Source organism: Microchirus variegatus (genome assembly GCF_963457635.1).
Source record: "Microchirus variegatus genome assembly, chromosome: 13".
In the NCBI taxonomy this organism is placed as follows: domain Eukaryota; kingdom Metazoa; phylum Chordata; class Actinopteri; order Pleuronectiformes; family Soleidae; genus Microchirus; species Microchirus variegatus.
Window position 1 is genome coordinate 20,608,878 of NC_139814.1, and position 27,508 is coordinate 20,636,385.

The window sequence follows — 27,508 nt, forward strand, 5'->3', positions numbered from 1 at the left end:
TTTTGTTAAAACTTTACAGTTACTCAAATAATTGCAGCAACTTTAGAAACAGCAAACAATTGTAAAGAACTGCATTTTAAATGTAATGTTACATGTGTTGTCTATAATTTTCTCCTATAACATGTTAAATAAATGGTAACTTTGTGTGATAATACCTCTTGAGATTTTTTCTGAAGCTTCTCTGCCTCCTTTTTCAGCTTCTCTCGCTCCTTTTCCAGGTCTGCGATGGCTTTCTTCAGGTCGTCAGCCTCTCTGGTGCTCTGAAGCCTCTGCGTCTCCAACTTGTGCACCACGGTTTCTGTCGTGTGCTTTTCTGTCACTTGAAGCTGAGCTTTTGCTTCATCTGCTTGTTTCTTGAACTTCTTCGCCTCTTCTTCAGCTTTGGCCTGAGCATCACTGAGCTCCTTGACCCTCAATTTCAGTTTCTCTGCCTCAGCTGAAACTTCAAGCTGTCTCTTTCGCTCGACCTCCAGTGATTTTTGGAAGCCCTGTGTCTCCTTGTCAAGACGTTGCTGGATCTGTTGCTTATCCTCCTGTAGTTTTTTAGCCTTTTCTTGTGCCTGGTTCTTTTGTTTCTGGAGTTCCTCTGCCTCTGCTTTCAGTTTGGTAGCCTCCTGGATGGCCTGCATTTTCTCCTTAAGTATTTTTTCTGCGAGTGCCCGCTGCTCGGCCAGGTCAGCCTCTGCAGTCTGCCTCTGTCTGGCTGCTTCTTCAGCCTCCACACTAAGTCTAGCAGCTTCCTCTGCCAAGCTCTTCATTTTCTCTGCTTCCTCTGCGAGTAACTTCTGAGAACTGTCTTTATCTTTCTTCATCAGGCGACGGTTTTCCTCCTCAATTCTGAGCTTGAGTTTCAGGAGCTCTTCCATCTGGATCCTAACTCTGGACAGTTCGTCCTCCACTTGAGCCTTCTGTTTGACAGCGTCATTCACTTCACCTTTGACTCTCTGAAGCTCCTCGTCCAACACTGCTTTCTGCTTATCAGTCTCATCCAGTTGCAATTTAACCATTTTAAGTTCCTTTTCAACCTGAGACTTCTGCTTGAGTGCTTGCTCTGCCTCTTTTTTGTGCTTGGCCATCTCCGCGTCAGCCTGTTGCTTCTGCTTTAGAGCAGCTGCCTCGGCTGCCGCTCTCTTGGCAGCCTCATCCTCAGCTTCTTTCCTCAGCTTCTCTGTTTCCTTTTGAGCTTTGGCCTGTTTAGCTGCTTCATTCTCTGCTGCTTTTTTCTGTTTTTCAGCCTCCTCGGCTTTTTGACGGAGCAAGGCCGCCTCTTTCTCTGCTTTCTCTTTGGCTTTCTCAGCTGCTTGTGCAAGTTTCTTGGCATTTTCATACTCATCTTTCAGCTTTTCCTGAGCAAGGATGTCTTCTTTATTCTTGCTGAGAACATCTTGAGCTTTCTGCTCTGCAGTCGTGCTTTTCTGTGCTGCGTCTTTGGCCAGAATGGCCTGCTTCTCGGCCTCTTTCTCAGCCTTGTCTTTCTGTTTATTGGCTTCAGCAGCTTTCTGTTTAAGACGTTCAACTTCTTCCTGAGCAACTTTGCATTGTCTTGCTGCCTCTTCCTCGGCTGCAGTAATCCGTTTCACCTTCTCCTCAGCTTCTTTCCTTTTGCGCTCCTCCTCGGCAGCAAGCTTTTTCAGCTTCTCTGCCTCCTCCTCGGCTTTGCGTTTGCTCTTCTCCGTCTCATCTGCAACGTCCTTCAATTTCTTCAGGTCCGACTCTAAGTCTGACTTCTCTCTTGATGCTCTCTCAAAGCTGATCTTAATGATGTGGATTTCTTCTTCAACCAGCCTCTTCTGCCTCACAGTTTCTTCCACGATAGTTTTTTGTCGCTCTAACTCAGACACAGATGTGCTCTGCAGGTGTGTGATTTTCTCCTCGATGTCTTGTTTGTGCTGAGCAGCTTGATCCTCCAGCATCTTCCTCTGATAAGCTTCCTCCTCTGCTTGTCTTTTGAGTCTTTCGTTCTCCGCCTCTTTAGCTTTCAGAGCCATCTCTGCTTCAGTCTTCAGACGAGTTGCCTCGTTGATGGCAGACAGTTTTTCTTTGAGTATCTTTTCAGCCTCTGCTCTTTGCCGCGCGGCCTCATCCTCTGCGATCTGCCTCTGCTTCTTTGCCTCTTCTGCCACGGACCTCATTCTGGCTGCTTCGTCTGCAAGTTGTTTCATTTTCGACGCTTCAGATTCGAGAAGCTGCTTGCTCTTTTCTGAGGTCACCAGCGTCACCTTCTCCGCTTTGATCTTCATCTGGAGAAGCCCGTCCATTTCAGCTCTGACTTTAGCCAGCTCATCTTCCAGTTGTTTCCTTTGGTATTCAGCAGCGTTCACCTCATTTTTAAGACGCTGGAGCTCGTTATCCAACAGGACCCTCTGTTGTTTGGCATGTTCAAAGTCAGCCTTCAAACGAATGCACTCTTGTTCCGCGGACAACTTTTGCTGAGCTATTTGTTCTGCAAATTTCCTCTGTTTTTCCAACTCTTTCTCTGCATTCTCCTTCTGTTTGAGTGCAGCGTCTTCTGCTTTAGCCCTTTTCTTGGCATCTCGCTCTGCCTCAAGCTTCTGCTTCTCTGCATCCTCTTGAGCCTGGCTCTTCTTTTGGGCTTCCTCCTCCGCCTGTAGCCTCAAGCGAAGAGCCTCATTGGCTTTCTGTCTCCATGTTTCAAGCTCTTTCTCCGCTTGTTCCCTTGCTTTGTTTGCTTCCTCCTGTTGCTTCCTGAGTTTATCAGCTTCCTCCTGCAACTTGAGGACGGTACCTTGCTCTTTCTTCAGCGATTCCTCGAGTTGCGTTGCCTTTTCATTAAAGGACATGGATTTGGTTTGCAAATGTGCGGCAGCCGTCTTCTGCGCCACCTCCTCGACTACCTTTATCTGCCTCAGTTGTTCCTCCTCAGCCTGTCTCATACGTCTCTCCGCCTCCTCGGCTTGCATTTTGAATCTCTGCAGATCATCCAGTGCTCTCTGCTTCTGCCTGGCTGCCTCTTTTTCAGCGTCAGACTTACGTTTCAGCTCATCTTCTGCATCCTTCTTCTTCTGATTCTCCTCATTTACCTGCTTACGAAGCCTTTCTGCTTCATCCTGAGCGGTTTTCCTGAGCGTCTCAGCCTCGGCAGCTTTGTCTCCGAGCTTCCGTAGCTCAGCCTCTGATGTCGTCTTCTGCTTTATTGTTGTCTCTAACTGGATCCTAATTATGTGGATTTCTTCCTCGATCCTTCTACGACAGATCAGCGCCTCCTCCAGCTGCTGATTCTTGGACTTGATCTCTTGGTCGGACAGGCTCTTGAGTTGCTGCAGCTCTTGCTGAATGTTTTGCTTCTGTTTCTCTGCGTCCACTGCGACGTCTTGCCTCTTGGTGGCCTCTTCCATCATCTTCAGCTTCAGCTCCTGAGCCTCTTGTTCTGCTTTGGCCACAGATTTGGCGTGAGCTTCAGCCAACTGCTTCTGTTTATCTAACTCGGCCTGTATCTCTGCCATCCTTCTCCTCTCCTGCTCTTTGAGTTTCTCAGAAGCTTTCTGTAATAGTTGAAGCAAAGAGAATTATGAACATGTCAACTTAAAATACATCTTTGCTATTAAAGTAGTCATAAAACATGTGACATAAAAATGTAAATACATGACGATATGTTACACCCTTGTTTAAATGTGGAGTGAATTCTGTACTGGGGCATAACAATTTATTCATTGTACGACACGTTGAATGACAATTTACATCACAGCACTTTATGACACTGTACTTTGATATCATGCAGTTTTTAATCGAATATGGCGATGCAGCTGCTTTATTCCAGCAGAAATATTCATGTATCAGTTACATAACTGTATCTGAAATGGCTGATATAATTCGTTAAATCAGGATCTGACATTTAAGGTAATAAGTGTAAGTTTGGTCGCCAGCTAGCTGCTTTATTTTGAGTAAGTGAACAGGGAGCAAATAATAAACTGCATGCAAAAGGTAAGAAGCGCCGTGATGAATTCCAGAAATAGCACAGAACTTGGATATTTGGATCACAGACAATATCAATATTTGCAAGTTAGCAAGAAAACTGTTAGCAAGAAAACAAAAAGAAAAGAGCTGCATAATGACAGAGCATGTTAACATACAACACAAAGTCAACCTGGACAGGACGTAATCCAAGAGCAAATAACAGTGATTCTGCAAACAGATGTGGCAAATATCACGAGATGAGTTCTACTGTTTTGCACAAATGGTTATCTGTGTGCACAGGAGACAGTGAGGGAAAGTTCAGAATGTTTAAAAACACTTATTTATCTCTAATTGAGCTCTTATTTGGAGTATTTTTTATTTGAAGCAGAGATAGTGAAACCCAAAAAAGAGCTACTGCTTCACTGACTATCCTACTATGTATAATATATACTGCAAATCTGCAATATGATGTTTGATAAAGGTTTTCAAAAATCCCGGACCTTCCCCTTGAGGACAGACATGGATCTGTTGTACAGCGGAATGATATGAAGTGAGAGCGTCTTTGGTTAAATACCTGGTGTTTTGGGAAGTTAATTCATCTCTTAAGCGTGTGATTAATATTCGTCATGACAAAGCACTGGCGAGCAGGTAAAAAGGATCAAACACAATAGAAAGTTAAGAGGAAGAACGTAACGGCAAAAAACTGGATCCTTCAAATCACAAAATGTTGGTGATTTCAAGAGGAAATGAAGAAGAAGCAAACGCCAAAATTAAAAGATTTGGACAAGCAGCTGAGAAAATGTGACTGACAGTGGAGCTGATTTCCATGTCAGACTTCACAATGTGACATGACTGGATTTTAAACACTGTGTGGAATAATGAGAGACATACTGTGTGTCTGAGTGGGGATGTGATGTTTGCATTTATGTGCTCATCATGAGTCACAGAATCAGACTTTGTTTCTGCGCCAACAGTAGTTGATGACAAATGATTTCCCTCATATTTATCAGGTAACAGGCAGGGACACAGTTGTTTGTGACTGCTGCTCTAACTTTTCAGCGTGTGTAGTTACCTCATCATCCTCCAGGCGGCGCTGCATATCTATGATGAATTTGATGTACTGGTTGGTGAGCGTCATCAGCTCGCTGTAGCGGGTTCTCAGAGTCACATACTGAAAGAAACACAGTGGCACAGACTGTTTAACGCAATGATTATTAAAATAACAACGTTTTCATAATTTTTAAATCATTCTTTTAACAAGATTTAATTTTCTTACTTCTAGCAATGTTGCTTCTATCTATCTATCTATCTATCTATCTATCTATCTATCTATCTATCTATCTATCTATCTATCTATCTATCTATCTATCTATCTATCTACCTGTTAGCTTAAAGTTAGCTAAACGAAGCCATTGCTAGCTAAGAGAAGACATTGCTATCTATCTAGCTGGTATCACTATAGGCTAAATTGTTATTTTAAACATTGGTATCAGTCTAAAATGTCAACATTGGTTAATTAATGGTTAATTAATAATTTCTTTGTAATAAACCTAAAGTAGCACTTTCTACTTGTTTCCTGTTATTGAGCTACGCGAAACTAAGTTAGCTAAACTAGGGTAGGCTAACACCTGTTTTCTTTATATTTTTAAAACACAAAAATGGGAAAAGGGTCATTCTTATAGCAAATTACTCATATTTCTCCAAATGTCCAACTACTATTTATGCATAAACATAGACAGTTGACAGTCTTCTGTCCTGTCTGTTTGTGAAACTTACCTCCTGGATGATATTATCAGAAGCACACTCCATTTTAGGTTTTTTTAGAGGAGAAGCTATTGGATCTTGAAGGGCTTTGTACGTCAAAACTTGGAACTCGTAATCCTAAATAAAATTTAAAAAAAGAATAGGATAAAACAGGAGTCAAAAACAAATTAAGTCGAAGAAGGAGGTAAAATTCCTTGTGAAGCTGAAATACTGGAACAAACCTTGACTGAATCGATGTAATCTTTAGCGTTCTTGTGGCAACTGTCGATCTTGTCCTTGTTTTTCTCGATCTCTTCCAGAAGTTTCTGAAAATATAAATAAAAATGTTAAAATGTCTTTCTATGAAAAGGAAGTTTTTTTTATAAACACATTAACCTATAATCACAACAGTCTGAGAGTAAAGAGGATGGTACTCTCAGTGTGACCACCAGGGGGGGCTGCATGACTCTCTCCCTCTACACACAGCCTGTTTCCTCTCACCTTCTCGTCTGCCAGCTGCTCCTTGAGAGCCTTGCTGCCACTGATGGGCACGGCTTGGATCTTCTCCTGCCTCTGTCTCGCCTCTGTGAGCCATCGGATGAGCCAGTCATAGCTGTCGTTGTACGAGTTCATGTGGCGTCCGAGGAGGTCGAGCTCCCGCTGCCTCAGGTCGACCTGGGCGAACACGGCCTGCCAGCGCTCCAGCAGGCTGTTGACCAGCTGACGGTAATGCTCCAGCTCGCCGTCGCGCTCGCTGTGGATCCTCGTCATCTTGTCAGTGACCGCCGTCGCCCTCCGGAGCTCGTCCTGCAGACGGTCAAACACCAACTGATCGGCCTCGGCTTCGGTGCGCATTGACTGTCAGACAAAAGAACACAGACTTTTTAACATGATATGAATACAGTGGAGATTTATGGTTGAGTTACAAAAACTACAAAAATCCACAGGTTTTATATCAACGCCAATTACATGTTGCCTGCCCATATTTAAAGATAGTGTGCAACTTCAGGTTGTTTTTTGTTGTTGTTGTTGTTTGGACTTTGTGAAGAAAAACAATGCAACAATTAAGTTTTTGCTGCATCCTTTCTTTGAAAACTGGCTCAGTCAAGCAAAACTATCAGACCTGACTCAGGGAATATTTGTTTGATTGATTTTTGGAATCTAACAGACATTTATTTATATAAATATAAATATTTAAAAGTTACACACAGCTGCTTAAAAGGAACTTTATGTCAGACATTTATTAAATGGAGTCATAAAATGATCATTGATGAAGAAAACATGTTAAACTGAAATAAAGATTTGAATTATGTTTATGTTTATGTTCTGGAATTACCAAGTGTAGAGAAGGGGTAACAATGCTCTCCAATATTCGGAATTTGGATTGCAGTACAAGTTTTAAGAGCTAGTTGCCACAATTGTGCCTATATAAAATATAGCCAGCCTTGCTTTTACTATAGTATCTACTGTTAAATGTAGATATGACTGAAGCACCTTGAGCTGCCTGCGATGCTGCTCCACCTCCCTCTGATCAGCTGGCACTTTACTGACGTCGCGCAGACGCGTCTCGTAGTTCTTCAGCGTGTCCTCTGCATCTGTGGTGTTTCTGATCACCACGTCAATGGTCTTCAGCCTGAAAGCGACAGGTTTACGATGTGTAAAATAAAAACAGAATCACAGCTCAGAGAGGAGGGGGGCTGAAAGATTCGCAGAGCCTTACTTGTCCAGGTAGACAGAGGACAGGCCGTAGACGTGGTCCATCTTCCTCAGCGTGAGGTCCAGTTCGGAGCGCAGCATCGGGGCAGAGCTGGACTGTTGAGACGACACGAGAACTTCCTCTGACTTCTCAGCGATGGAGTTCAAGTCTTTCTTCAGGCCCTCCAACTCTGTCTGCACTTTCTGTCATCAAACAAAGAAAAACAATTTGGTATATTTTAGCCAATGAAATACATAAAGTTGGAAATGTACCTCATAGATTTTCATGAAACTTTGTGTCTGGGCAGAGTAAAGTCTGAGGAATAACCTGTGGAATTTTGGTACAGATCGAGGACTGAAATTCTTTAAATTAAAAGGCCAGTGTGTGACATTTAGGAGGGTTAATGGCAGAAATTGAACATACTACCCACAATCATGTTTGTATTAGTGTATATTGAATTTAAAGTAAACATTATTTGGTTTTTCGTAGCTTTTCATGTAAGAAGGCTGCCATCTTATGCTAAAGCAGCCAAAAGTGTACGTTTCACATTTTACAACAAGAGCTTACTACACAAAAGAAAAAGAACATCCTTTCTGGTGTGTGGAGGCCACCGTAGTTCCCAGATGTGCTTGGGAAAGGGAAGAAAGAGCTGTGGAGTTTGTTACTCTCCTCACTCTCACCACTAGAGGTCACTAATGCTTACACACTGGATTTTTTTTGTCCTTGCCCATACCATTTGCTCTGTCGTCTTCAGGGCGCAGGCCTTCAGCGGCTCCTTGTCCACAGGCTGACGGAGACGCGTGATGGTTCGATTCTCGCATCCCTCCAGCTTCATTCGCAGGTCCTTGATCTGCGTCAGGTAAGTCTTACACACCGACTCGTCCTGCTCTCCTGGTTCATTTAAAATCGTTTGAACACAATGTCAATATTCAACTGTAATATCAAACAATTCAACATCCTAAAATATTAGTTTCATGATTTTTATTAGGGGTGACATTATACACTATTATATATTTTGCTGTGTTTTTAACAAAAGCCATTCAAATCCAATATTTCTCTATGAGTAAATGTATCTAGAACACATGCGCCAATGATCCTGTGAGGATTATTTGTTATTGTTGTTAATCGATTCAATCAATCACTGAAACACATGCAAAGACACAAGACTCCAACAATGAGCCAAGATAGAAAAAGATGTATTAAAAAGTCAGTGAGGAAGATGAAGCTGATCGAGTTAATGAATGACAATGACACGTCACAGCACCACAGCCCGTGTTACACACACACACACACACAAACACACACAAGCTCCTGTTACACGTCTGCTTCTTACCTGTCCTGGTTGGCACGTAGCCTGTAATGTGAACCCGACAGTCAACTTACACACGAATGACCATGAATGAGCGAATGTTGAGTAAAATAAATAAAATAATGAGTATTTACTGTAAAGCCTTCCTGACACTGAAGGAGTAAACCGTATATATGTACCTTGCTCAGCAGTGGTGACCATGGTGTTGTAGTGCTGGTTGGCTTTGTTGTAGTTGGACTCCACCTGCATTCGGTCCTCGGCCGCGAACATCTGCGAGTCCTGGCTGTCTCTGAGGAAGTCCTGGTAGTGCTGCTCCAGATTTCTCAGAGCCAGTCGGTACTCCTCCACCCTGAGAGTCTTAAACTGCAGAAGAACACGGAAGATGGAGCCACTAATGTACTCTATGATGACAGGTTATTTAATTAGTGTTTTACAGGTGGTTGTGTTACCATGGAGATGTTCCAGGTTTTGATGATGTGGATGTCTCTCATCAGGTACTGCCAGGACATCAGGCTCTTCATGTCCACAAACATGGTCTGCCACATCATCTGCAGCCTCTGCAGGTTTCCTTCCAGCCTGAGGACGAGGACGGTGACGTGGACATTAGCGTGTGTTTGTGCGTCTCTATGTTTGTGTGTGTGAGTGTTGTTTTCTGGCTGATTTAACTCACCCTGCAACGCTGTTCACGGCATCCTTATTGGTGGGCGGAACCAGGAAGCAAATAGATGGCACGATAGACTCGGAGCCCGTGTCATTCAGCACCTTCCACTTGTACGGCTGCGAGTTGTTGAGCAGAGCGCATTCATCTCCTCGGTGAACGGTGATCTGCGGGAAGATCAAGATTTTTTTTAAATGATTCACCTCAGTCTTTAGTGAGATACTGCATTCATACATAAACAGTCTATGTGTCTCATTCTCACCTCCATCTGTTTGAAGTCACAAACGGCCTGAATGGGCAGTTTGCCCTTCAGTGGTGTCGTCGGGTTACGTGGTTTCAGCTGAATGACGGCCTTGGCTCTGCGCTTCAGTCCTTCCAGGTGAGCTCTGAACTCTGCCAGCTGCTCTTTCTCATCCTGTGTCAAACAAAATACCAGAATAAATATATTTGTCTATTCCTAGACAGAAATCACAATTTCCTTTTTTCTCTTCAACACATTAGCAGTAAATGAATGTGTTAAAAGTGCAGAAAGACGGTGATGAATGAACCCACAGCTGCGTCCTGCAGCAGGTCTTCCAGCCGCGTGACCGTGATGGAGCGGTCACACGTGTACTTCCTTTTCATTGTGTCCTGCATCTTTTTGATCCGCTCCTCTGCCTCTTTCACGTCAGAGAAAAACTACAGGAGAAAATAGCAGCTGAATTAAATAAGAAGTATTGTGTGAACATTAAGGAGTGGCTTAATGGCATATTAAATAAACTACTAGACTAAGTGTTTTTATGAGCGTAAAATTGCTTTAAAATGAGAATAATTTGTTTTTTTATAGCTTTAAAAGTTAGCCTTTTGTATATACTTTAGACCAGGGTTGCTCCGGCTTTACAAGTGGAAAAATCAGGTGTAGCGCCCCCTCAAATCACTTGAGGGGGCGCTACAGTTGAAGGAACAACCCCCTCAATTCGGAAACTCTGACTTCTGACTACAAGTGGAACGCAAAATTAAGCTGCCATCTTGTGCCGTCAAGTCTGTGCCATCAAAGATTAAAGACATCCTTTCTGGTACGTAAAGGCCACCGTAGTTCCCTGATGACACGCTTGGGACTTTGACCAGTAGGTGGCACTAATTCCTACACATTGAACCTTTATGAGTATGAGTAAATATCTCACCTGGAAGTGGGCGGTGTTTTCTTTCAGGTGGGTCTCGATGCAGCAGCACAGCTGCAGGAGCCAACTCCACTGAGTCTGCAGAGCTGCAGTGAAGGCCTGAGGGAAATCAGACGAAAGAAAGGATGAAAATTAAAAAATAAAAACTACTACTAAGTGTAAAGTGCAACAATTTCACGGTTTCTACCTCGATGGTCTTCTTGGCTGGGTGTCCGTCTCTCAGCAGTTTGTCTCCTGTGGTCTGGACAGTGTTCACCTTCTTCTCCCTGAGCTCCAGCTCTCTCATCAAACCCTACACAATAACAACAACAAAGAGTTGTTACAACAACACACAGACAGAACTATACAACATTTTCTTAATTCATACTTTTCTATATTATTTCTTGTTTTTCCTACAAAAGCACTGAAAGGCAGGTGTTATTGTTTTCTCCTTTAGGGAGAGAAATTAGAAAAAGTTTCAAGGGTTTTTAGAATTTGGTGATTGTTTTTGTAATACTGATTTTGGCCATTAGGGGGTGCCATGCTATCACTTGCCCACTTAAAAGTGTGTACGGTGATTAACAAAGGTTTTCTACAAGGAGTGAATTGGGAAGTTTGCTTAAAGCTAACCTGTTTTGTTTACTTTATTTCTTCTCTTCTCTTATCTAACAGTTACTGTACCGAGTAGTTGTCTTTCTTGGCCGTCATGTTGGTGTTTTTGTCGCTCCAGTCGTAGTTCACCTCCTCCTCCTCTTTCTCGTTCAGCCACATCAGCTCTCTGGTCGCCGCAACGACAAAGGCGTGGAGTTCGGCCAGGTAACGCAGACGAGCCTTTGAGGCGTTCTGCGGTGGGGACACGTGACGACACGGGTTAAGATGCATTTGGAGGATGTTTATTAACAGAAGCAGAACTGGAATGTCTTCATTGGTTTTCTATTTTCTATTAAAAGTTTGTGTTTCTCTTCATTTTGAGACTAACTTACCAAGAGTTTGCCGTAGTGCAGCTCCAGTTTTCCCAGATAGTCGCGGTAAGCTGCTTTACTGGCAGGAGAAACCTGGCTCTGGAACAGAGGAGAGGTCACAGGTCAACAGGAAGCATGTTTCCTCCTTTTATTTAATCTGGGAAAAGAATCTTATCTTTATTTCTCCAGGATCCTTTCTTTTTGTCTTTTTTTTTGTTAACCTTGGCCGACACAATGATTAAGTGACGTTATTGTAGATTTTATCTGGTATTAGTTAAAGAAACACGAGTAACAAAAACAGGAAGAAAGAAAAGAGCAAAACCTACTAAACAGCTTTTTTCAATGCTGCTGTGTTGAAGGGAGAAAAATATCCTGCTCAACATATTTAACATTAAATTAAAGACAGATTACACTAGTATCAGTCCATAATTTTTTAGAAAGTTGGTAATTTGTTTTCTATATGAATTTCCCCCTGAAATCAAGATTCTATGTGGGTCAGTCGGATTGTCGTCTGTTTGTACCTCATCGGCCTTTGCCCTCTCGATCTTGGAGCGGAACTCCTCCACAGACTGGTGCAGGCCGCGGTGGCTGCCCAGCTGTGACTCCACAGTGGGCAGGTCGGACCCCCACTCCCCTTCGTCCACGCGCCGCTGGTTCTCCTCCACCCAGCCCAGCAGGTCTTGGATGTAGCGCAGGGTGACTTCGTCCAGCTCGGGCCGCACCCTCATGGGGGCCTGCTGCAGGACCTGCGCCGTGTGGATCTGAGTCATGGGGATCTGCTGCTGAGTCATGGGGATCTGCTGCTGAGTCATTGCGATCTGCTGAGTCATGGGGATCTGCGTGATGGTCACGCCGGACTTGAGGCGCAGGTTGTACTCGCTGCGGAGGTTGACCAGCCGCTCGTGGAGACGATAAACTCTGGAGCCAGGAAATAAGAGTTAGGAGGAAAATGACAAACGTTCATTCTCAAATACATTCATGTCAAATAGAGATGTTCATTTCTGTCTTGTGCACCTGCGGTACATCTGCTCAGCTTGAAGGTGGCGTCCGTCTTTGAGCAGCTGCACGTCGTTGAAGAGGAGGCGGATCATTCCCTCTGCTTTTTCCAGGTCGGCCTCCATCTCTGCGGCGTGCTGAGGCGGTTTCCCCGCGTTCATCATCCTCATGTCCTGCAGCACACAACGCGTCACAGGAAGTTACAGCACGGCACTGTATGCATGCGGCCTCAAAAAACGTCCATCACAGGATTCATGAAGAGTTTTTTTTTTTTTTTGCATCTCACCGTCTGCAGCAGAGTCTCCACCTGGTTGAGCTGCTCCTCACACACCCCGGACTCCATTTGGACCTTACTGACGACCCTTTGAAGACGCTCCAGCCTGCAGCAATGTCAAAGGTCAAGAATTCAATTTAAAACAAAGTCGAATACCTGAGGGTAAAAATTCTCCTGTAGGAATTAGGAGGAACTCAATTATCTAAATCTGCTGCTCTTCTTTATCAAATCAGGGATCTGTTAAATGAGAAATTGTAGTCGGAGTTCGGAAGTCGGGTTTCAAATGTGGAAAGTTGGAGAAAACTTAGACACTGGATTTCGAGATGGCTGCCACTCGCAGGAAAAAAGTAAAAATACTCTGCTTCTTTTCCTCTTAATTGCACTAATATCGTATTTGTTTCACAGTAAATCAGTTGTTCACGAAGTATTGTACAGTTTTTTAATCTGTGGACATGTTGATATGACATGTTTGTGTGAGCAAATACTCTGAGCAACAAGTATTGCTAGCACTGGCTAACACCGGCTAGTCCGTTCTTCTGAACTTCTGAACTCTTAATTTTTAGATGTTTTTTAAATAAATATTTTTCAAATTAAGAATAAAAGACATCCAGACATGGTGTTCATGTTACATGTTTATAATTCACTTCACTATAAAGTCATATCATATTACACGTCCAGATTAACCGGAGTAAAATCCCAGCTCGTTAAAAAAAATAAGTAAATCTCAACCAGTGGATTAAAAAGTGAAGTGGAAAACGAAAACACTCACTCTGTCCTTGTGCGAGATAAATATTTATAATCGTATCCCTGATTCATGAACGCCATGATGGAGCTGTGTCTGTCTGTCTGTCTCTGTGTCTCTGCTGACTTTGGTGTTTGTACGTCTCCACAACGAAAACGGACTGAATCAGACAGAAGCTACGCCCTGAACAACCATGTGATTACAGTAAAAAAAAAAAAAACACAAAAATCATCAAATGACCGTTTTATTCTGGGATTGTTGCCATGGCAATGACACATCTGTCATGTGTTTGCCCCAATGTGATTTTTAATTCCCACCCCTTCAAAGCCAGCTCAGTTTTCTCTTACTAACAGTGATGAGTCATCCTCATGGGCACACAGTGAGAGTTTTCCTTTTTTTTTTTTTTTTTTTCTTAAAGTCTTGTGGTTTTATTTAGCAGTTAAAAAGTCTCATGGCGAGAGTTATGGAAAAGGAGAACACGTGATGAAGGTGGAGTTTTTACCTCTCAAATTCAGTCCTCAGGAGTCGCTCACGCTCCAGGATGGCGACGTGCAGACGACCCCATTCCTTCTCCACGTCAAAGGGATGGTAACCTGGTGGCACTTTGACGTGACCGGCCTGGACAGCACCCTGAAGAAAAACACACAGTCGATATGATTGTCAAGATATCAAGACTGTAGGTTAGATCTGAAACTTATATGCCCTTATATAGGGGTCGCTACGATGCATCTTCTGAGAGAAATGAGAAATCACCTCAAAAGACTTGAAGATGTGTTTGGATCGGTTCTTGTCAGCCTCCCTCGCGGGAAGCTCAGTTTCCTTGAACTTGAGGAACTGACGCCAAAGAACCTGGAGATGAGAAAATAAAGTAAAATCATCATCATCATCATCATCATCATCATCATCATCTTTGTTGTTATTATTGTGCAGTTGATTTTGTTTCATTCCACTCACCTCGATCTCCTCATAGCTGCTGGGGAACTTCCTCTCCTCGAAGACGAGGATGTGGTGTCTGATCCACTGCAGCAGAACTGTGACCACCTCATAATACTCCTGCCAACGCAGCTCCAGCTCCTGCAGCACGCGCACACACACACACAAACACACACATGTTTGGGTTTAAGACCAGGAGGATGAAGAATGTGATGCACATGGAGAACATTTTCCTTCTACTGAATTTACACAGTAAAAAGCCATTATGTAATTGCTGGGAGCCATTTAAGTTTTCATAGCGAGATTTGTTGTTTTACTGTGGAAAATGAAGGTGGTTTGCTCTTGGCGTTATATTTATATATTTATTTTTATATAAAGAGGAAAAACTACGTTGGATTTAACTGGGCAAAGAAGAAAATTACAGAGGGAAAATGAAAGACAGTGTCATTTCTCTAGAACCTGCACTTGAATTAATCGAAACATCCCCAAACATAAAATATACAATAATGTCTAGTTATTTTAAGGTAAATTTAGAAGATTCATTAAAAATGTTTTGATGATGGTTTGAGGAAAGAGAACTCACGTTGGCTTTGACGCCGTCCTGCACATCTGGAACTCTGGGCATGACGTCGTACAGAGAGGAGACATACGTGATGATGGACTTTTCGTCTGGATGAGGCACGTCCACATCTGTAAAAAAAAAGATGGCATCAGGTTTTTTTTTTCTGCTGTGTGAATATGAATGTAAAAGAAAACAAAGACATGATGAAACATAACGTAAGAAGTGCCTCCTCTCACCCTCAGGGTCCAGCAGCCTGGTGACGCCCAGCTCTCTGTCAGCCACGCTGAAGGCCTGCTCCAGATTCTCCTGGTTGCTCTGTCGGTAAACTTGATTCATGTCGATGAGAGTTGGCCTGTGGACAGAAAACAACCGACGACAACAGTGAGTGCAAATCACTATTTTTAAGATTATGCTGCGACAGTGTTCAAGTATACTCATTAAAGGGGCTTCGTCACAGTCAGAATAAGAACCAGGTTTATTGAGAATTAAAGCGTTATACAATATACAATACAAGGATTTTTGTCGTTAGTGCACGTTTAAGGTTTTAGAGCAAAAACTCATTTATATTTGAGAATAATTCATGATATATGTGAGAAGTCATGATATATGTGATGAGTCATGATATGATAAGTCATGATAGGATATATGATATGATGTGTCATGATATCATATATGATATCATGTTGTGATATATGATAAGTCATGATATCATAAGTCACGATGTATGTTATGATAAGTCATGATATATGATAAGCGATGATATATGCTATGATAACAGATGATATATGATATGATAAGTGATGATATATGATATGATAGGTGATGATATATGATATGATAGGTGATGATATATGATATGATAAGTGATGATATATGATATGATGTGATGATATATGATATGATAAGTGATGATATATGATATGATAAGTGATGATATATGATATAAGTGATGATATATGATATGATGTCATCATATATGATATGGTAAGTCATGATATATGATATGATAAGTGACGATATATGATATGATAAGTCATGATATATATGAGTCATGATATGATAAGTCATGATATATGATAAGTCATGATATGATATGATATGATAAGTCATGATATATAATATAAGTCATGATATATGATAAGTGATCATCTATGATATGACAACTGATGATATGAGGAGGAAAACTAAGTGCGTGAAGCGGAGACGGTGAAAGCAGAGACTGTTGAAGACATAATGCCTGTGTCCTGTGTGGACAGAGAAGCTAACACACCCTGTTTCCTGTCAAGATGTGGCAGATTCTCTGCTGCTGTTCTGATGCACACACACTTTCGCTTTCAATCTCCGTCCGTCGCTGACAAACGGGTCATAAAAACAAATGCACACATGTATTTGTGTCTGTGTTTAAATGCTGGACAAACTTGTTATTGCAGTGACACATTCAAAAGCTAAAGGTCGCTGTTCTACCATATTTTCCACATTTAATTATGTTTCCCACATGACGTCTCCGCTCTCCGTCTCTCTGATCGTTTCTTTTAATTTTTTTTCTCACCTGTCAGCCATTAATTATATTTGACAGCCAACAGGTGAAGAAAAAAAAAAACCGTACATATTTCATGCTTTCTGCAGCTGGAGGCAGGTTGTTTTTTTGGGCTGTCTTCAACTGATTCAGCAGAGGGCAAGCAAAAACAAGAGTACTCACTCGCACAAAAGATTAAAAGGAGAGCAGACGCTCTGAAACCTCTGCCAAAAGACGCTTTGAGTGCACTTTGTTAGAGAGAAAATAGAATTTTCAAACCTCACACCAGGGGAGAAAAAAACCAAAGAGAATGAAAAGATCTATAGAAATCTTAAGTATTCGTACACTTCCACCACTCTCTGGATGTAGTACTCTTTGTAATCCTGGCTTGGAGACTTTGGCTCTCTCTCTGTGTAGCAGGCCTGTCTGTGCGACAGCCTGTCCCTGCTCAGGTGGATGACGCGAGCCTCTGATCCAGACTCCTGCTCCTCGCCGCGGGACGCTCGACTGGATCGGAACCCGGCGCCGTGGGAAGCGTGGGAACCGCGGCCCGAGTCGTAGGAGTTCTCCACGGGGATGTCCTCGCAGAACATGATCACGCGGTCGTCCAGGTCACTGATGGAGCCCACGGTGCTGCTGGACGCGCTGTTCAGACGCCGCTTTGAGTTGAACTTACGCTTCAGCTTAAACATGGTTAAAACTGAAGTGTTTCCCAAGCTTGTGTCGCAAAAACAAAACAATTAAAGTTTACGAGGGAAAAATAGTTCCATCCTTGATTGTTTCCACTCCTTCTTCTTCTTCGGGAGAACTCCTCTCAGCAGCTGTTCTTAATCCACCAGAAAAGAATCTGCAGCGGAGCCGTCCGCGTACCTGCGTTCTGCTGCGACCTGCCGAGCCTCCAGTGAGCGTTCCTCCAGGGCAAGCTTTTCCCTCAGAGCAGTGAGATACACCCACAGTCAAAGAGAAAACGCCCCAACATTTCACACCGAAGCCAGCGCCAGCTCCACTTCTGCAAGTTATTTTCTGTGTGGTGAGCGGATCCTGCAGAGTCAGAGGCTCAGAGTGCCGCTCCACCCAAAACACAGCCTCTCACTATGAGCGGAGTTTTTCCTGGACTCGCTGAGGGGGACGGTCAGTTTAGACTCGTGTTGGTTGTCATGGTTACACTCAGAGAGGAAATCCACTGACGTCCGTGTGTGTGTGTGTGTGTGTGTGTGTGTGTGTGTGTGTGTGTGTGTGTGTGTGTGTGTGTGTGTGTGTGTGTGTTAAATATGCAGCATTACTGAACAGTCCACTTTTAAAGGGGCAGTATGTAACATAGAAGTGAAATGACTTTCCGCTATGTTTTTACAGAAGCCCATGATGGACAAAGTGAACATATTTTGAGTTTAGATGCTTGAACTCTGAGACATTTACAGCAACTGCATTCACCCTGCACAGTCTTTGTCTCACGCAACAACAGACTGAGAAATAGTTTTAACCCTCGAGCCGCAGAATGCATAACATAACTACACTGTGACTGTGTGTGCAATTTTAGATTTTTATTATCTTATTTATTTATTAATCGTACGTAGGCTCTTTTCTTGAGCAAAAGCTGCACATTTTCATTGTACCTATGTATAATGACAATAAAGTTCATTAATTCAAAATGCCACATCTAGTATAATGTTGTAATATGTTTTAACCCTTATTCAAAACAGTCAATTTTGTGACTTCTGCCCAATTATCGCCACTCCCTAAATTCCCTAAAGCCTGAAGATGAGGATCTATCTATAAACACACACACCCAGGATGTCCATATAAGGAGTATTCCCATGGCAACTTACCAAGGGTTGTATAATTCAACAAAATGAGTTTCTGCTGTTTATTATTTCACCTGACAGACATGTGGAACCTCTGTTTTCAGTCGTACGTTCCCGTCCATTGTCCGTTTTTATGGGTGCACACGTGTATAAACCTCTGTATAAACCTTGTGCTGTAACTTCCTCATTTGTACATGAGTGTTTATTATGTTTTCTTATCCTATATTAACTTATTTTTTATCGTTATATTAGAAGTTTAGTGGCTCCACATGTGTCTGACTGTTGTTTTCTTGTGTGTTTTCATGCACATTTGTCCTAAATTACATGGAGACTGCTTCCAAAAGCATGTGTGGTCTGGCCTGGGCTTCTTTTACTCAACATAAGTCAAACATTTCTTTTATTAATTCAATCTTTTTTCAATTAGTACCTTATTTTTTTTGCCATATGTTGGTTGTGTTTTCTGAGACACAGACGTGACGGTACGGCCGAGCCGCGTCTCACCTGTGCTTGTGTATGATGGCGTTGAAGAGCTTCCCGTCCCTCCAGTTGGTGGTGAAGTTGTCGCAGCGCAGGCCCTGGTATCCTTCCACCATCCTCTGAGACCACAGCAGCAGCTTCTCTTTGGCCGTCATGTCGTCCGACTGACCGTTGACCTGGATGTCTGAGATCTGAGGGAAGAGACGCCGCGAGGAGTCAGTGATTCAGTGTCTGAATACGGCAGATGGTTATGATTCAACGCAGATGGTGGAGCTGCACAGTAGTAAATCAACTATCAATCCCACCAGAATCCACGGATGGACCTGGAGTTAATGCCAGCTGACTCTGGGTAAGACACCAGTCATGCCCAGATATATTTTTTAAGCCTTTCACTCAAGATTTCTACAGTAACATGTGCATAAAATGACTGATTTTGATTTGTTTATCAAACATACATGTTTTGTAATATGATTTTCTGGTCTAATATTAGGTGTTGCGTTAAAAATACTTTATATGATGCACATTCTTGTCATTTTGTATGGCTGAATGATTTTTTTACCCAAAATCATTCAGCCATATAATGTGAAAATTCAAACATGCTGCAGCCATAAACAGCTTTATATTAAGTTTAAGTACAGTAGCATTTCCCATGTGACTTTTTTTCTTTGTAGATTGAAAAATATTTAAGTGTTTGTTAAAAAAAAAAAAAGAAAACTTATTCAGTTTGCCCTCTGATTAGTTCCAGACGTCCAGATGAGTCACATTTTAAACTGAAAATAACGACCGCTGCTTTTTCACGAAGGGCACACGGAAACAATTTGAAGAGAAACGCGAAACTGATTACACGCTCTGCTAAAACACAGGAATCACAAGACTGTCGATGAGTCACTTATCGTATAATAAAGTTATACCTTATGTTCCGAACTGAAATTCTGAATAAACACTGCGGTCGATTTAAATGAAGGAAGAGAAAAGTCTACAGGCAAAAATTCCTAATTTTTAAGCTGTGAGTCACAAGAACACAGCGACTCTTTTTTAGGAAAGAAGACAGACTGATAAATAAGGCGCAGATTTAATCAGAACAGACGTCTGCGAGTTATATATTACAGATCGTCTGTCGACTCCGAGTCAACATTATGTCATTAAGTCAAGCAACTGCTTTGATTCTGCAGCTGATTGACACTCATGAGTCTTTGCATTAATACACCACCAACAAGTAGGTTCTCTCTCTCTCCGTGTGTGTGTGTGTGTGTGTGTGTGTGTGTGTGTGTGTGTGTGTGTGTGTGTGTGTGTGTGTGTGTGTGAGAGCCATATCTATAATCAGAAGCACAAACAGTACTTATGAGAAGTGGATGCTGTTTGTTTTGGTCTCCTGCATGTACCACAGGGGTGGGGCTCTCTATAAAAATCAGGGATACATGACAGGAAAGCTCATGGAATTTAATTTTGTACGTTTGTTATTTTTTTTAAATGCGACTATTTTACTTATACTAACGATGGAAACTCAACATTCAAAGGCTCCGATCTACTTATGGGCGACCTCCATGTTAAATACATGGTGTAATAATAATGTCATCTTTCACCGACAAATAAAACAATGCAAACACTGTAAAGCAGGTAAATCCACAGTGAATTAGCTGTTGCTAAGGCTAACGGATTAAAACTGCCATCGTTGGTGTAACTTACTGTGTATATTGTTGTATTAACGCAGAAAGCTATTGTGGCTAAAATCCAGCGTATGTGCATCCCTCTATTTTTAATACATGGCGTCTGCATTATGATATGTGACTTTTCACAAGATGAAAACATTGTAAAGTTGGTAAATCTACAGCAAATTAGCTGTTGCTAATGCTAAAGGGTTAACGCTGCTGTCCGTCATGTCGTCTTTTGTCTTACTCTTTCTGTTTTGTTCCTGCCGTTAGCATTTGACTTGTATAAATGCTTAAAACTTAAGCTATCAAAGCTCAAATTTACTCTATGAGCAACATGTATTTGAAATATATGGTGTCTACATTATTTCATGTGATTTCTAGCTGCAAAGAGGACAATAAAAACATTGTAAATGTAGGTAAATCTACAAGGAATTAGCTGTATCCGGTGCCATTAGCATGACAGAAAACTTCTTGAAACTTCATTTTGTATATTTTAATTAAATTATTATTATTTGACGTTATGCTAATGCAGAAAACTCCAGCTTCTAGAGCTCATATCTACTGTACCTGCAACATCTGGCATCTGCATGACTCCTTTTGTGTTGCTGTTGTTAGCATAACCCACAGTGAGCCGCTAGCTCTGGATATTGTGCAGCTTAGCAAGATAAATTAGCTTTGCAATTAGGTAGCGGAAGGAGAGGACGGTGTGGAATCAAACACGCAGTACGTCACGTAGAGGGATTCACTCAGAGAAGTTACGCACTACATCTTTAAGTATTTCACTGACATCGGCTTTAGGTGAAGGTTGAACTTCCATCTTTTTTACTGGAACAAGCGCCGTTTTAGTAAAAGTCTGTATTATTTTCAGTGTATACTCATACGTTGATGAGTCACAGCAGAACTAATTATTTCTGCAGGAAAGGAAGGGTGGAGGAGGGTGAAAAAAAATGGGGGGGGGGGGGGATTCTTCCTTCTGCTTTTTTCCACCCAGAAGGGAAACCCCGGTGGGCAAAGAGAAGTGACTCGGACTCAAACCCGAATGGAAAGACGGCCTCCGCCCTCCGCCTCCACGTTTCAATCCCCGTCACCTTCGTACTAATAAAAACGGGAGCTGCACCTGGGGAGCGCAGAGGAAATCCACCATTGTGTGTGATGACGGGCATGAGCCAAAACAAAGAGATTATGGTTTGTTTTGTGAAAATAAGAGCTGCCTGATGACTGAGTGGCTCCACACGGTGGTTTTCGGTGTTACTGAGGACTAAATTCCCACTTTTTAAAAGTTATTTACGCTGTAACCCAGTTAGACATCAGACTATACAGCTGAAGGAATTTGAGGACACTCTCTAGTGAGTGTGACTTCTCGTAGGGTTTTCAGTCTCCCGTCCGTCGCGCCCACGTCTGCTGCCAACTTTCTCATGGGAACCACTGAGTCATAAAAACGATCCCACATCCCAACATAACCATTAGAGTATTCGCATATACTCCACTCATCTTTTCCAAAAATCTAACCCTATCATCTCATCCACTCAATGGAAATCCAAACCTCCTCCTACTCCTCCGAAAAACATCTGTCCAATGATGAAGGTTTTCCAACAGGATTTTAATTATGTTTGAGCGTATCTGAGGAATCCTTCGACGTCAGCCTATAGAGCTTTACAGGATCATGAGAAGCAAACTGAAATCCTCCAAAAAAAATGAATGAATAGCTTTTGTTCAGTGTTTAGTCTTCGTGCACTCAAGGACTCGAAAAGCAGCGGTTGTTTTATGTAAGAGGTCGACCGCTGCCAAACGTTCAATACAGTCTGAAAATGATCGGCGGCTGGACACGGCCGTCGTGCTGCAACGGCTGTTTCAACATTAGACCAAATGGAGGCTGGTGATTGAAGCCCAAACAAGGAACGAGCGGCACTTTGATTTTCCCTTCGCTGCAGCGGAAGCAGGCTAATTACAATGTGATGAATGTAAACATACAGGAATCTGATCTTATGTAACTCAGGGCCAATGTGGTTACAGGCTATAAGATAAACAACACGAGCGGTGCATGAAAAGTGATTCATGTGTTTTCAACATGGCTCTGTGCCTCCACTTTTAATGCAACACAAAAAAGAAGATGCAATTCAAATTTAGACTGTGATTTAAAGGTTTCTTTATAGTTGGCAACAGATCATACGCACATCAGCCCTTTTTTTTACTGAAGGTGTCGATGGCAGAGAATATAGTTTACTAGTTTACTTCACTTTGATCCTGTGTGGAAATTCCTCAGGTCAGGATTATTTTTTATAGATATGCTGAATATCAAAGACATTTATGTTGCTTTAATGAGAAACGGTCAAAATGTAGGGAAGCAGGTCAGAAGTAGCAGTTAAGTTAGCCACCAGGGGGCGACTGTGCTGGTTTTAAAAAGAATTCCGTTTGAATGGTACTCTAGGGGCTTCAAAATCTCACTTTAATTTTTAATGTCAGGAAATGTAGTTTTGTACATTATGTTCCCATTTAGAGGATAAACTATGGCACATACAGTATGAATGGACGCCAGTGATTGACAGTTATTATCATCCGGTCAATGACTGAGTGAACTGAGTGCCAGAGTGAGTTCCTCTGGCCATTTTGCATAAACTATATAGTTGGTATTCGGATCCACACCGGATCAAAACATTGTCCACCTTAATTCAAAATTGAAAATGTACCTGGAAGTGGAGGATGATGGTCCATATCAGACCCAGGGTCAGCTTGGGGTTTCCATCTGCAATGTCATCGTTCCTGATGTTGACCAGTTTGACCTGCACGTAAAATCATACCAGTTACAGCTACAGTTTGCACTTAAAACAAAACGAACAAAGATAATAACAACAGAGAAATGAATACAAATTAAAAATGGTGTTTTTCTTCACTGACCTGTCTGTGTTTCAGAAAGTCCAGAGCGATCTGTACATTCTGCAGCTTGTGGAAGCGCATCCGGCCTTTCTCCCGCGGCTACGAGAGACAAGATGAAACCAAACATGAGGAGGAGGAGGCGTGAATACACAAGGCTTCAACAAACAGCAAAGCCCCATGACTGAGGAACAGGTGTTTACTATAAGTGTTCCACTTCTCCGTCTGTGATTCAAACCAACCAATCTACTCTACTGTGTGATAAACCTGCACAGCCATGGTCTTTGAACGTGAAAATAAAAGAGGAGCAAATTTGAGGAGCAGTTCAAATTCTGCATGGTTGTGATCAAAGCGTTCCTTCTGACCCTTCATGACCCAGAGATGCATTAAAAGATTCAGCCACGAAGTCTGCGAGTGAAAGCGTGATGATGAATGATTTCAGTGATTCGGCCAACCATCAGTCTCAATCATCCTCTCTGAGATCGACTAACGACTTTTCCCCTCTGACCTGATCAAACATCTATAACATCGTATTGACCAGATTCAGAGTTGACCCGTAACAGCCCAGTCGAGCAGATTTTCATAAGCATCTACGTCTTTATTCTAAGCCGCATGACAGAGACCCTGGGCGTGATGGCCATGACATGCAGGAGTGCTCACATACTATGCTGTCAGCCAGCCGCAAGCTTTGCTTTTTAGTCAAAAATATTAACCTGCAGTGATGAAACTTGATTGAAAGTGATTTTTATACATTTTATTATAAAGTCTACACAATGTACATTGTGTAGACTGTTACCTAAAGTTTACAAAACTGGTAGATGCTTAGTAGATGAGGGTTCATCAGGTTCAATGAGAACAGCCATTTCTTTTAGGATTTGTTTTACTCAAACGCATGGTTTAAAGGAGCTTTTTGAGGAGTGCTGAGAAATTTAACCAATGTACAGTAACCTAATCTAAAGTCCAGTGTGAAAGAACTAGTGACACCTAATGGTGGGACTGTAGATTGCAGCTAACTGTAGACCTCTGTGTCCTTTGCATACCTAAAAGAAAGTAATCATCTTTATCTGAGTAGCAATTTTGTGTTGCAAAACACATCATTTAAACTGCAATTGTTTTGTCCATTTAGGCTACTGTAGAAAAATGGCGGCCTCTGAAAATGCTTTATTCTAAAATCAAAATTTAAAAGCAATTATAGATTTAAAAGAAAGTACTTTACTGAACTTCTGCCGACGTACTCTCCAAAAAGTTACACACTGGACCTTTAACGCTAGCTAACATACATCCAACTCCCTCAATTCACCCTATCATCAAAGCTCCGCCTCCAAATCACTGGACGTGATCATTTGTGGTGGAACTGTGAATTTCAGCTGCACTTTCTATCTTGCAGTTAAAAAGATTCAAAAAGCACCCAGAGAATATACTGGAATGTTGCGATGATTTACAGAATGGCCCTTTAATTACCCAAGAACTTAGAGTTTATATCAAAGACGCAATTGGCTCTGTCCCAATTACTACTTTAAGTAGTTTTTTTTCCCCACATGCATCTGTGAAGAGAAGTTAATCCGACTAACGCTAGCACATGGCGACTGAGAAAGTTAGCCTTTAAGCTAGCTCAGGTCAAATGGAAGAAGACGATGTTTGACACAGGGGACAACAAACAGGGAGTGTGACTGTCATCATGCACAACCCAGCAGCCACCTGGGGTGGTGACGCATGCCACGCCCGAGGAGGCGGCCAGCCACAGTCCAGGCGCCACTCACCAACCGCACGTTCCTCACAACGTCACGTTCCCTCGGCTACCACCGCGAGAGCATCGCAAGTAGGAAGGAAGGCAGAGGCAGAGGGGGGAAAGGTCAGGGCAAACGTCAGCAAACAGGAATTAGATAAAGGAAATTAAAAAAAAGAAAAGAAAAAAGACAGGGGTCAAACAAGTAAGTGCAGAAGAGGTAGGTTACGAAATGGAAGCAAATAATGAAAATTAGTGTTTGTCCAAAAACACTCTGAATCCAATTCAACACATGCAACATTGGAGACAAGTCCGACTCGACATTTAGGACATTAATGATACGACTGGAACAAAGACAAAGTAAAACGGACAGGACAGGTGAGCAGGTGGGAAAAGGAGGTCAGGAGGTTAGAGCAGCAGGAGCAGGAGGTCACAGGTCACTGTAGCTCACCAGTGTCTCTCCAGAGAGGACCTCCAGCAGGGAGATGAGGTTGTGTCCATCTCTGAGGTCCTCGTACAGGTCGGTGATGTGTCTCTGGGACTGTGCACAGAAGACAGAAGAGGACATTTTAGTTTAGTTGTCAGTGATATTTCATTAAACTTATGATGAAACGTCCATCAGTCTTGGATCAGTGTGGAATCACAGCCTTTGTAAGCAAACACAATTCAAACTGTGGCCGATCTCATTGGCAATCAGTACGTTTACACGACGACAGAAGAAGAATCGGATTATTGCGTTAGTTCAACAACAACAGCACAAGAAAACTAAATCTAATTTCTCAAATTCTTTGGGGGTCAATTTAGGGTGTCCAACTAACAATGAGCAATGGGGATTGGGTACACCTGTCATTGACCTGGCGGGGACTTGAACCGGAAACCCTTTCAGATAAAAGCCAAGTTCTCTTTCTGCTTTACTAGAATAATAATCTGATATTGAACACCCTTAATTTAACTGAACAGTTTAACTTTTTAACGTCTACTCCTGAACACAGTAGGCGCTCAGTGGCCTCCCAATGGGCCTCCCAATGGGCTTAAAGAATCAAATATTCTGAAATTAATGGAGCTCAACATAATAAAAACTAATTCTCAGTTTAAGTTCTTTTGGTCTTTTGGAGGCCGATCGCCATCTAGCGATCGTACACTTGGGAAAAGGACAGTTGTCCCAACAAGCTCCACTTAACTTGAGCATGGAAACGTACTGAAAGACAGCGAGGATTTTTACACGAGGTAAAAACAACTGAACAGGAAGAGCACAAAACACACAACAGCGAGGGACTGCAGTTAATGTCTGGTTCTTATGGTCACGGTATGGAATCATTTGACACACGAGGTTAACAAAGTGATGGAACGTGAGCGGTTAGATGAGCCCTTGTTAAGTTCATTTACGATGTTTGACGATGACGAGGCACCACTTTGGTAGGATGTTAAATTTGACTGGAATGGTCACCATGAAGCACTGTATCACTCACTATATTTATATTTAGCTGTATTTTCCATATTTAGTCAATACAAAACATAGTTTCCCCCTGCAGATTAGGCTCTCTCAGGGGTCAGAGTTCAGGTAAAAATAATAATAAAGAGGGGAGAGAGGATTACAAATGTACACACAGACATGCAGGGAGAAATGAATGAATGAATGAATGAATGAATGTGTGTCCACTCAGCACCTACCTCTCCCTTCCAGTGCTGATGGGAAAGGATTGAGGGACAGGATGAAGGATGGAAAGAAGAAACAGATTAATGTGAGAAGATATAAAACTGCAGGGACAGAAAAGAGAGGGACAGAAGGAGAAAACACGCAGACGCTGGTTTGCATGAGACATGAGACAAAGATGAAGGTTTTTAAACATCCGATTTGATTAAATCCTGCTGTGGAGCTGCTTTTTTTTTTATTATCAGCGATCTTGGAATAATCTGGTTTGTTTTAGGATAAACAGCGGTGAAAATTAAACACAGAACAACGTCTGCTCTCTGATAATCAAATGTGAAGCAGTGAAATACAAACGTTAGAGACTCGGTTGACCATGAGGATTAAGCCTTCTGAGCCTCAAACCTTAATCCCATGACTCTGTTATGACCGTGACTTGTGAAACACCTCATGTTCATGAGAGATTTAGACCCAAATCTGAGGGATTTTTGTTTTCTGGAAAAAAGTGCTGTGTCACTGGACTCGCACAGAGGATCGAGGACATTCCCCACATTTCAACAAACACCGGTTCTTGTGGAAAAGATGATGTTAATTTAATGTATCGTAGTAACACACACACAGAGTCTGGGTGTTTGTGACTCAGCTTTTTATCCAAACGGAAGCCTTAAAACGCCCGCAATGAAATAACCGATTCATAACAGTTAACCCCTTGTTTTTAGACTTTATTTGAGTTTCTCTCGTTTGTAGCTGCTCATCTCACTCTGCTTATATCAGCAGGCTGTTTCTTCCAGTTTCCTCCTTTAAAAGGTCATGGGCCAGAACACTTTACATTTTAGCTTTCCGGTGTCATGACTGTGGACATATTTAGCCGTGTGGAGGTGGAGGCT

General features: G+C 42.2%; 1 protein-coding gene across 5 annotated transcripts in view; it reads right to left on the bottom strand.

The window, feature by feature from the left end:
- Nucleotides 1–27,508, bottom strand: part of pleca (plectin a) — an 89,109-nt gene that overhangs the window by 8,595 nt on the left and 53,006 nt on the right. For 2 of the 5 annotated variants that reach the window (XM_083899726.1, XM_083899729.1), the window contains exons 3-33: nt 25,425–25,514; nt 25,008–25,043; nt 23,272–23,349; nt 23,064–23,156; nt 18,749–18,915; nt 15,166–15,281; nt 14,951–15,057; nt 14,389–14,508; nt 14,188–14,283; nt 13,937–14,064; nt 12,705–12,798; nt 12,437–12,591; nt 11,944–12,340; nt 11,444–11,521; nt 11,142–11,303; nt 10,669–10,773; nt 10,485–10,580; nt 9,874–9,999; nt 9,584–9,736; nt 9,334–9,488; nt 9,113–9,239; nt 8,843–9,026; nt 8,688–8,708; nt 8,088–8,245; nt 7,379–7,557; nt 7,153–7,291; nt 6,160–6,516; nt 5,901–5,984; nt 5,692–5,796; nt 4,988–5,086; nt 156–3,503 (exon numbers count right to left, since the gene is read on the bottom strand). In XM_083899726.1, coding sequence (XP_083755852.1) covers nt 156–3,503; nt 4,988–5,086; nt 5,692–5,796; nt 5,901–5,984; nt 6,160–6,516; nt 7,153–7,291; nt 7,379–7,557; nt 8,088–8,245; nt 8,688–8,708; nt 8,843–9,026; nt 9,113–9,239; nt 9,334–9,488; nt 9,584–9,736; nt 9,874–9,999; nt 10,485–10,580; nt 10,669–10,773; nt 11,142–11,303; nt 11,444–11,521; nt 11,944–12,340; nt 12,437–12,591; nt 12,705–12,798; nt 13,937–14,064; nt 14,188–14,283; nt 14,389–14,508; nt 14,951–15,057; nt 15,166–15,281; nt 18,749–18,915; nt 23,064–23,156; nt 23,272–23,349; nt 25,008–25,043; nt 25,425–25,514 — 7,353 coding nt within the window. Of the gene's footprint in view, nt 1–155; nt 3,504–4,987; nt 5,087–5,691; nt 5,797–5,900; nt 5,985–6,159; nt 6,517–7,152; nt 7,292–7,378; nt 7,558–8,087; nt 8,246–8,687; nt 8,709–8,842; nt 9,027–9,112; nt 9,240–9,333; nt 9,489–9,583; nt 9,737–9,873; nt 10,000–10,484; nt 10,581–10,668; nt 10,774–11,141; nt 11,304–11,443; nt 11,522–11,943; nt 12,341–12,436; nt 12,592–12,704; nt 12,799–13,936; nt 14,065–14,187; nt 14,284–14,388; nt 14,509–14,950; nt 15,058–15,165; nt 15,282–18,748; nt 18,916–23,063; nt 23,157–23,271; nt 23,350–25,007; nt 25,044–25,424; nt 25,515–26,644; nt 26,660–27,508 lie in introns of all 5 variants that reach the window. The other 3 variants (XM_083899725.1, XM_083899727.1, XM_083899728.1) reach the window with 3 other exon arrangements.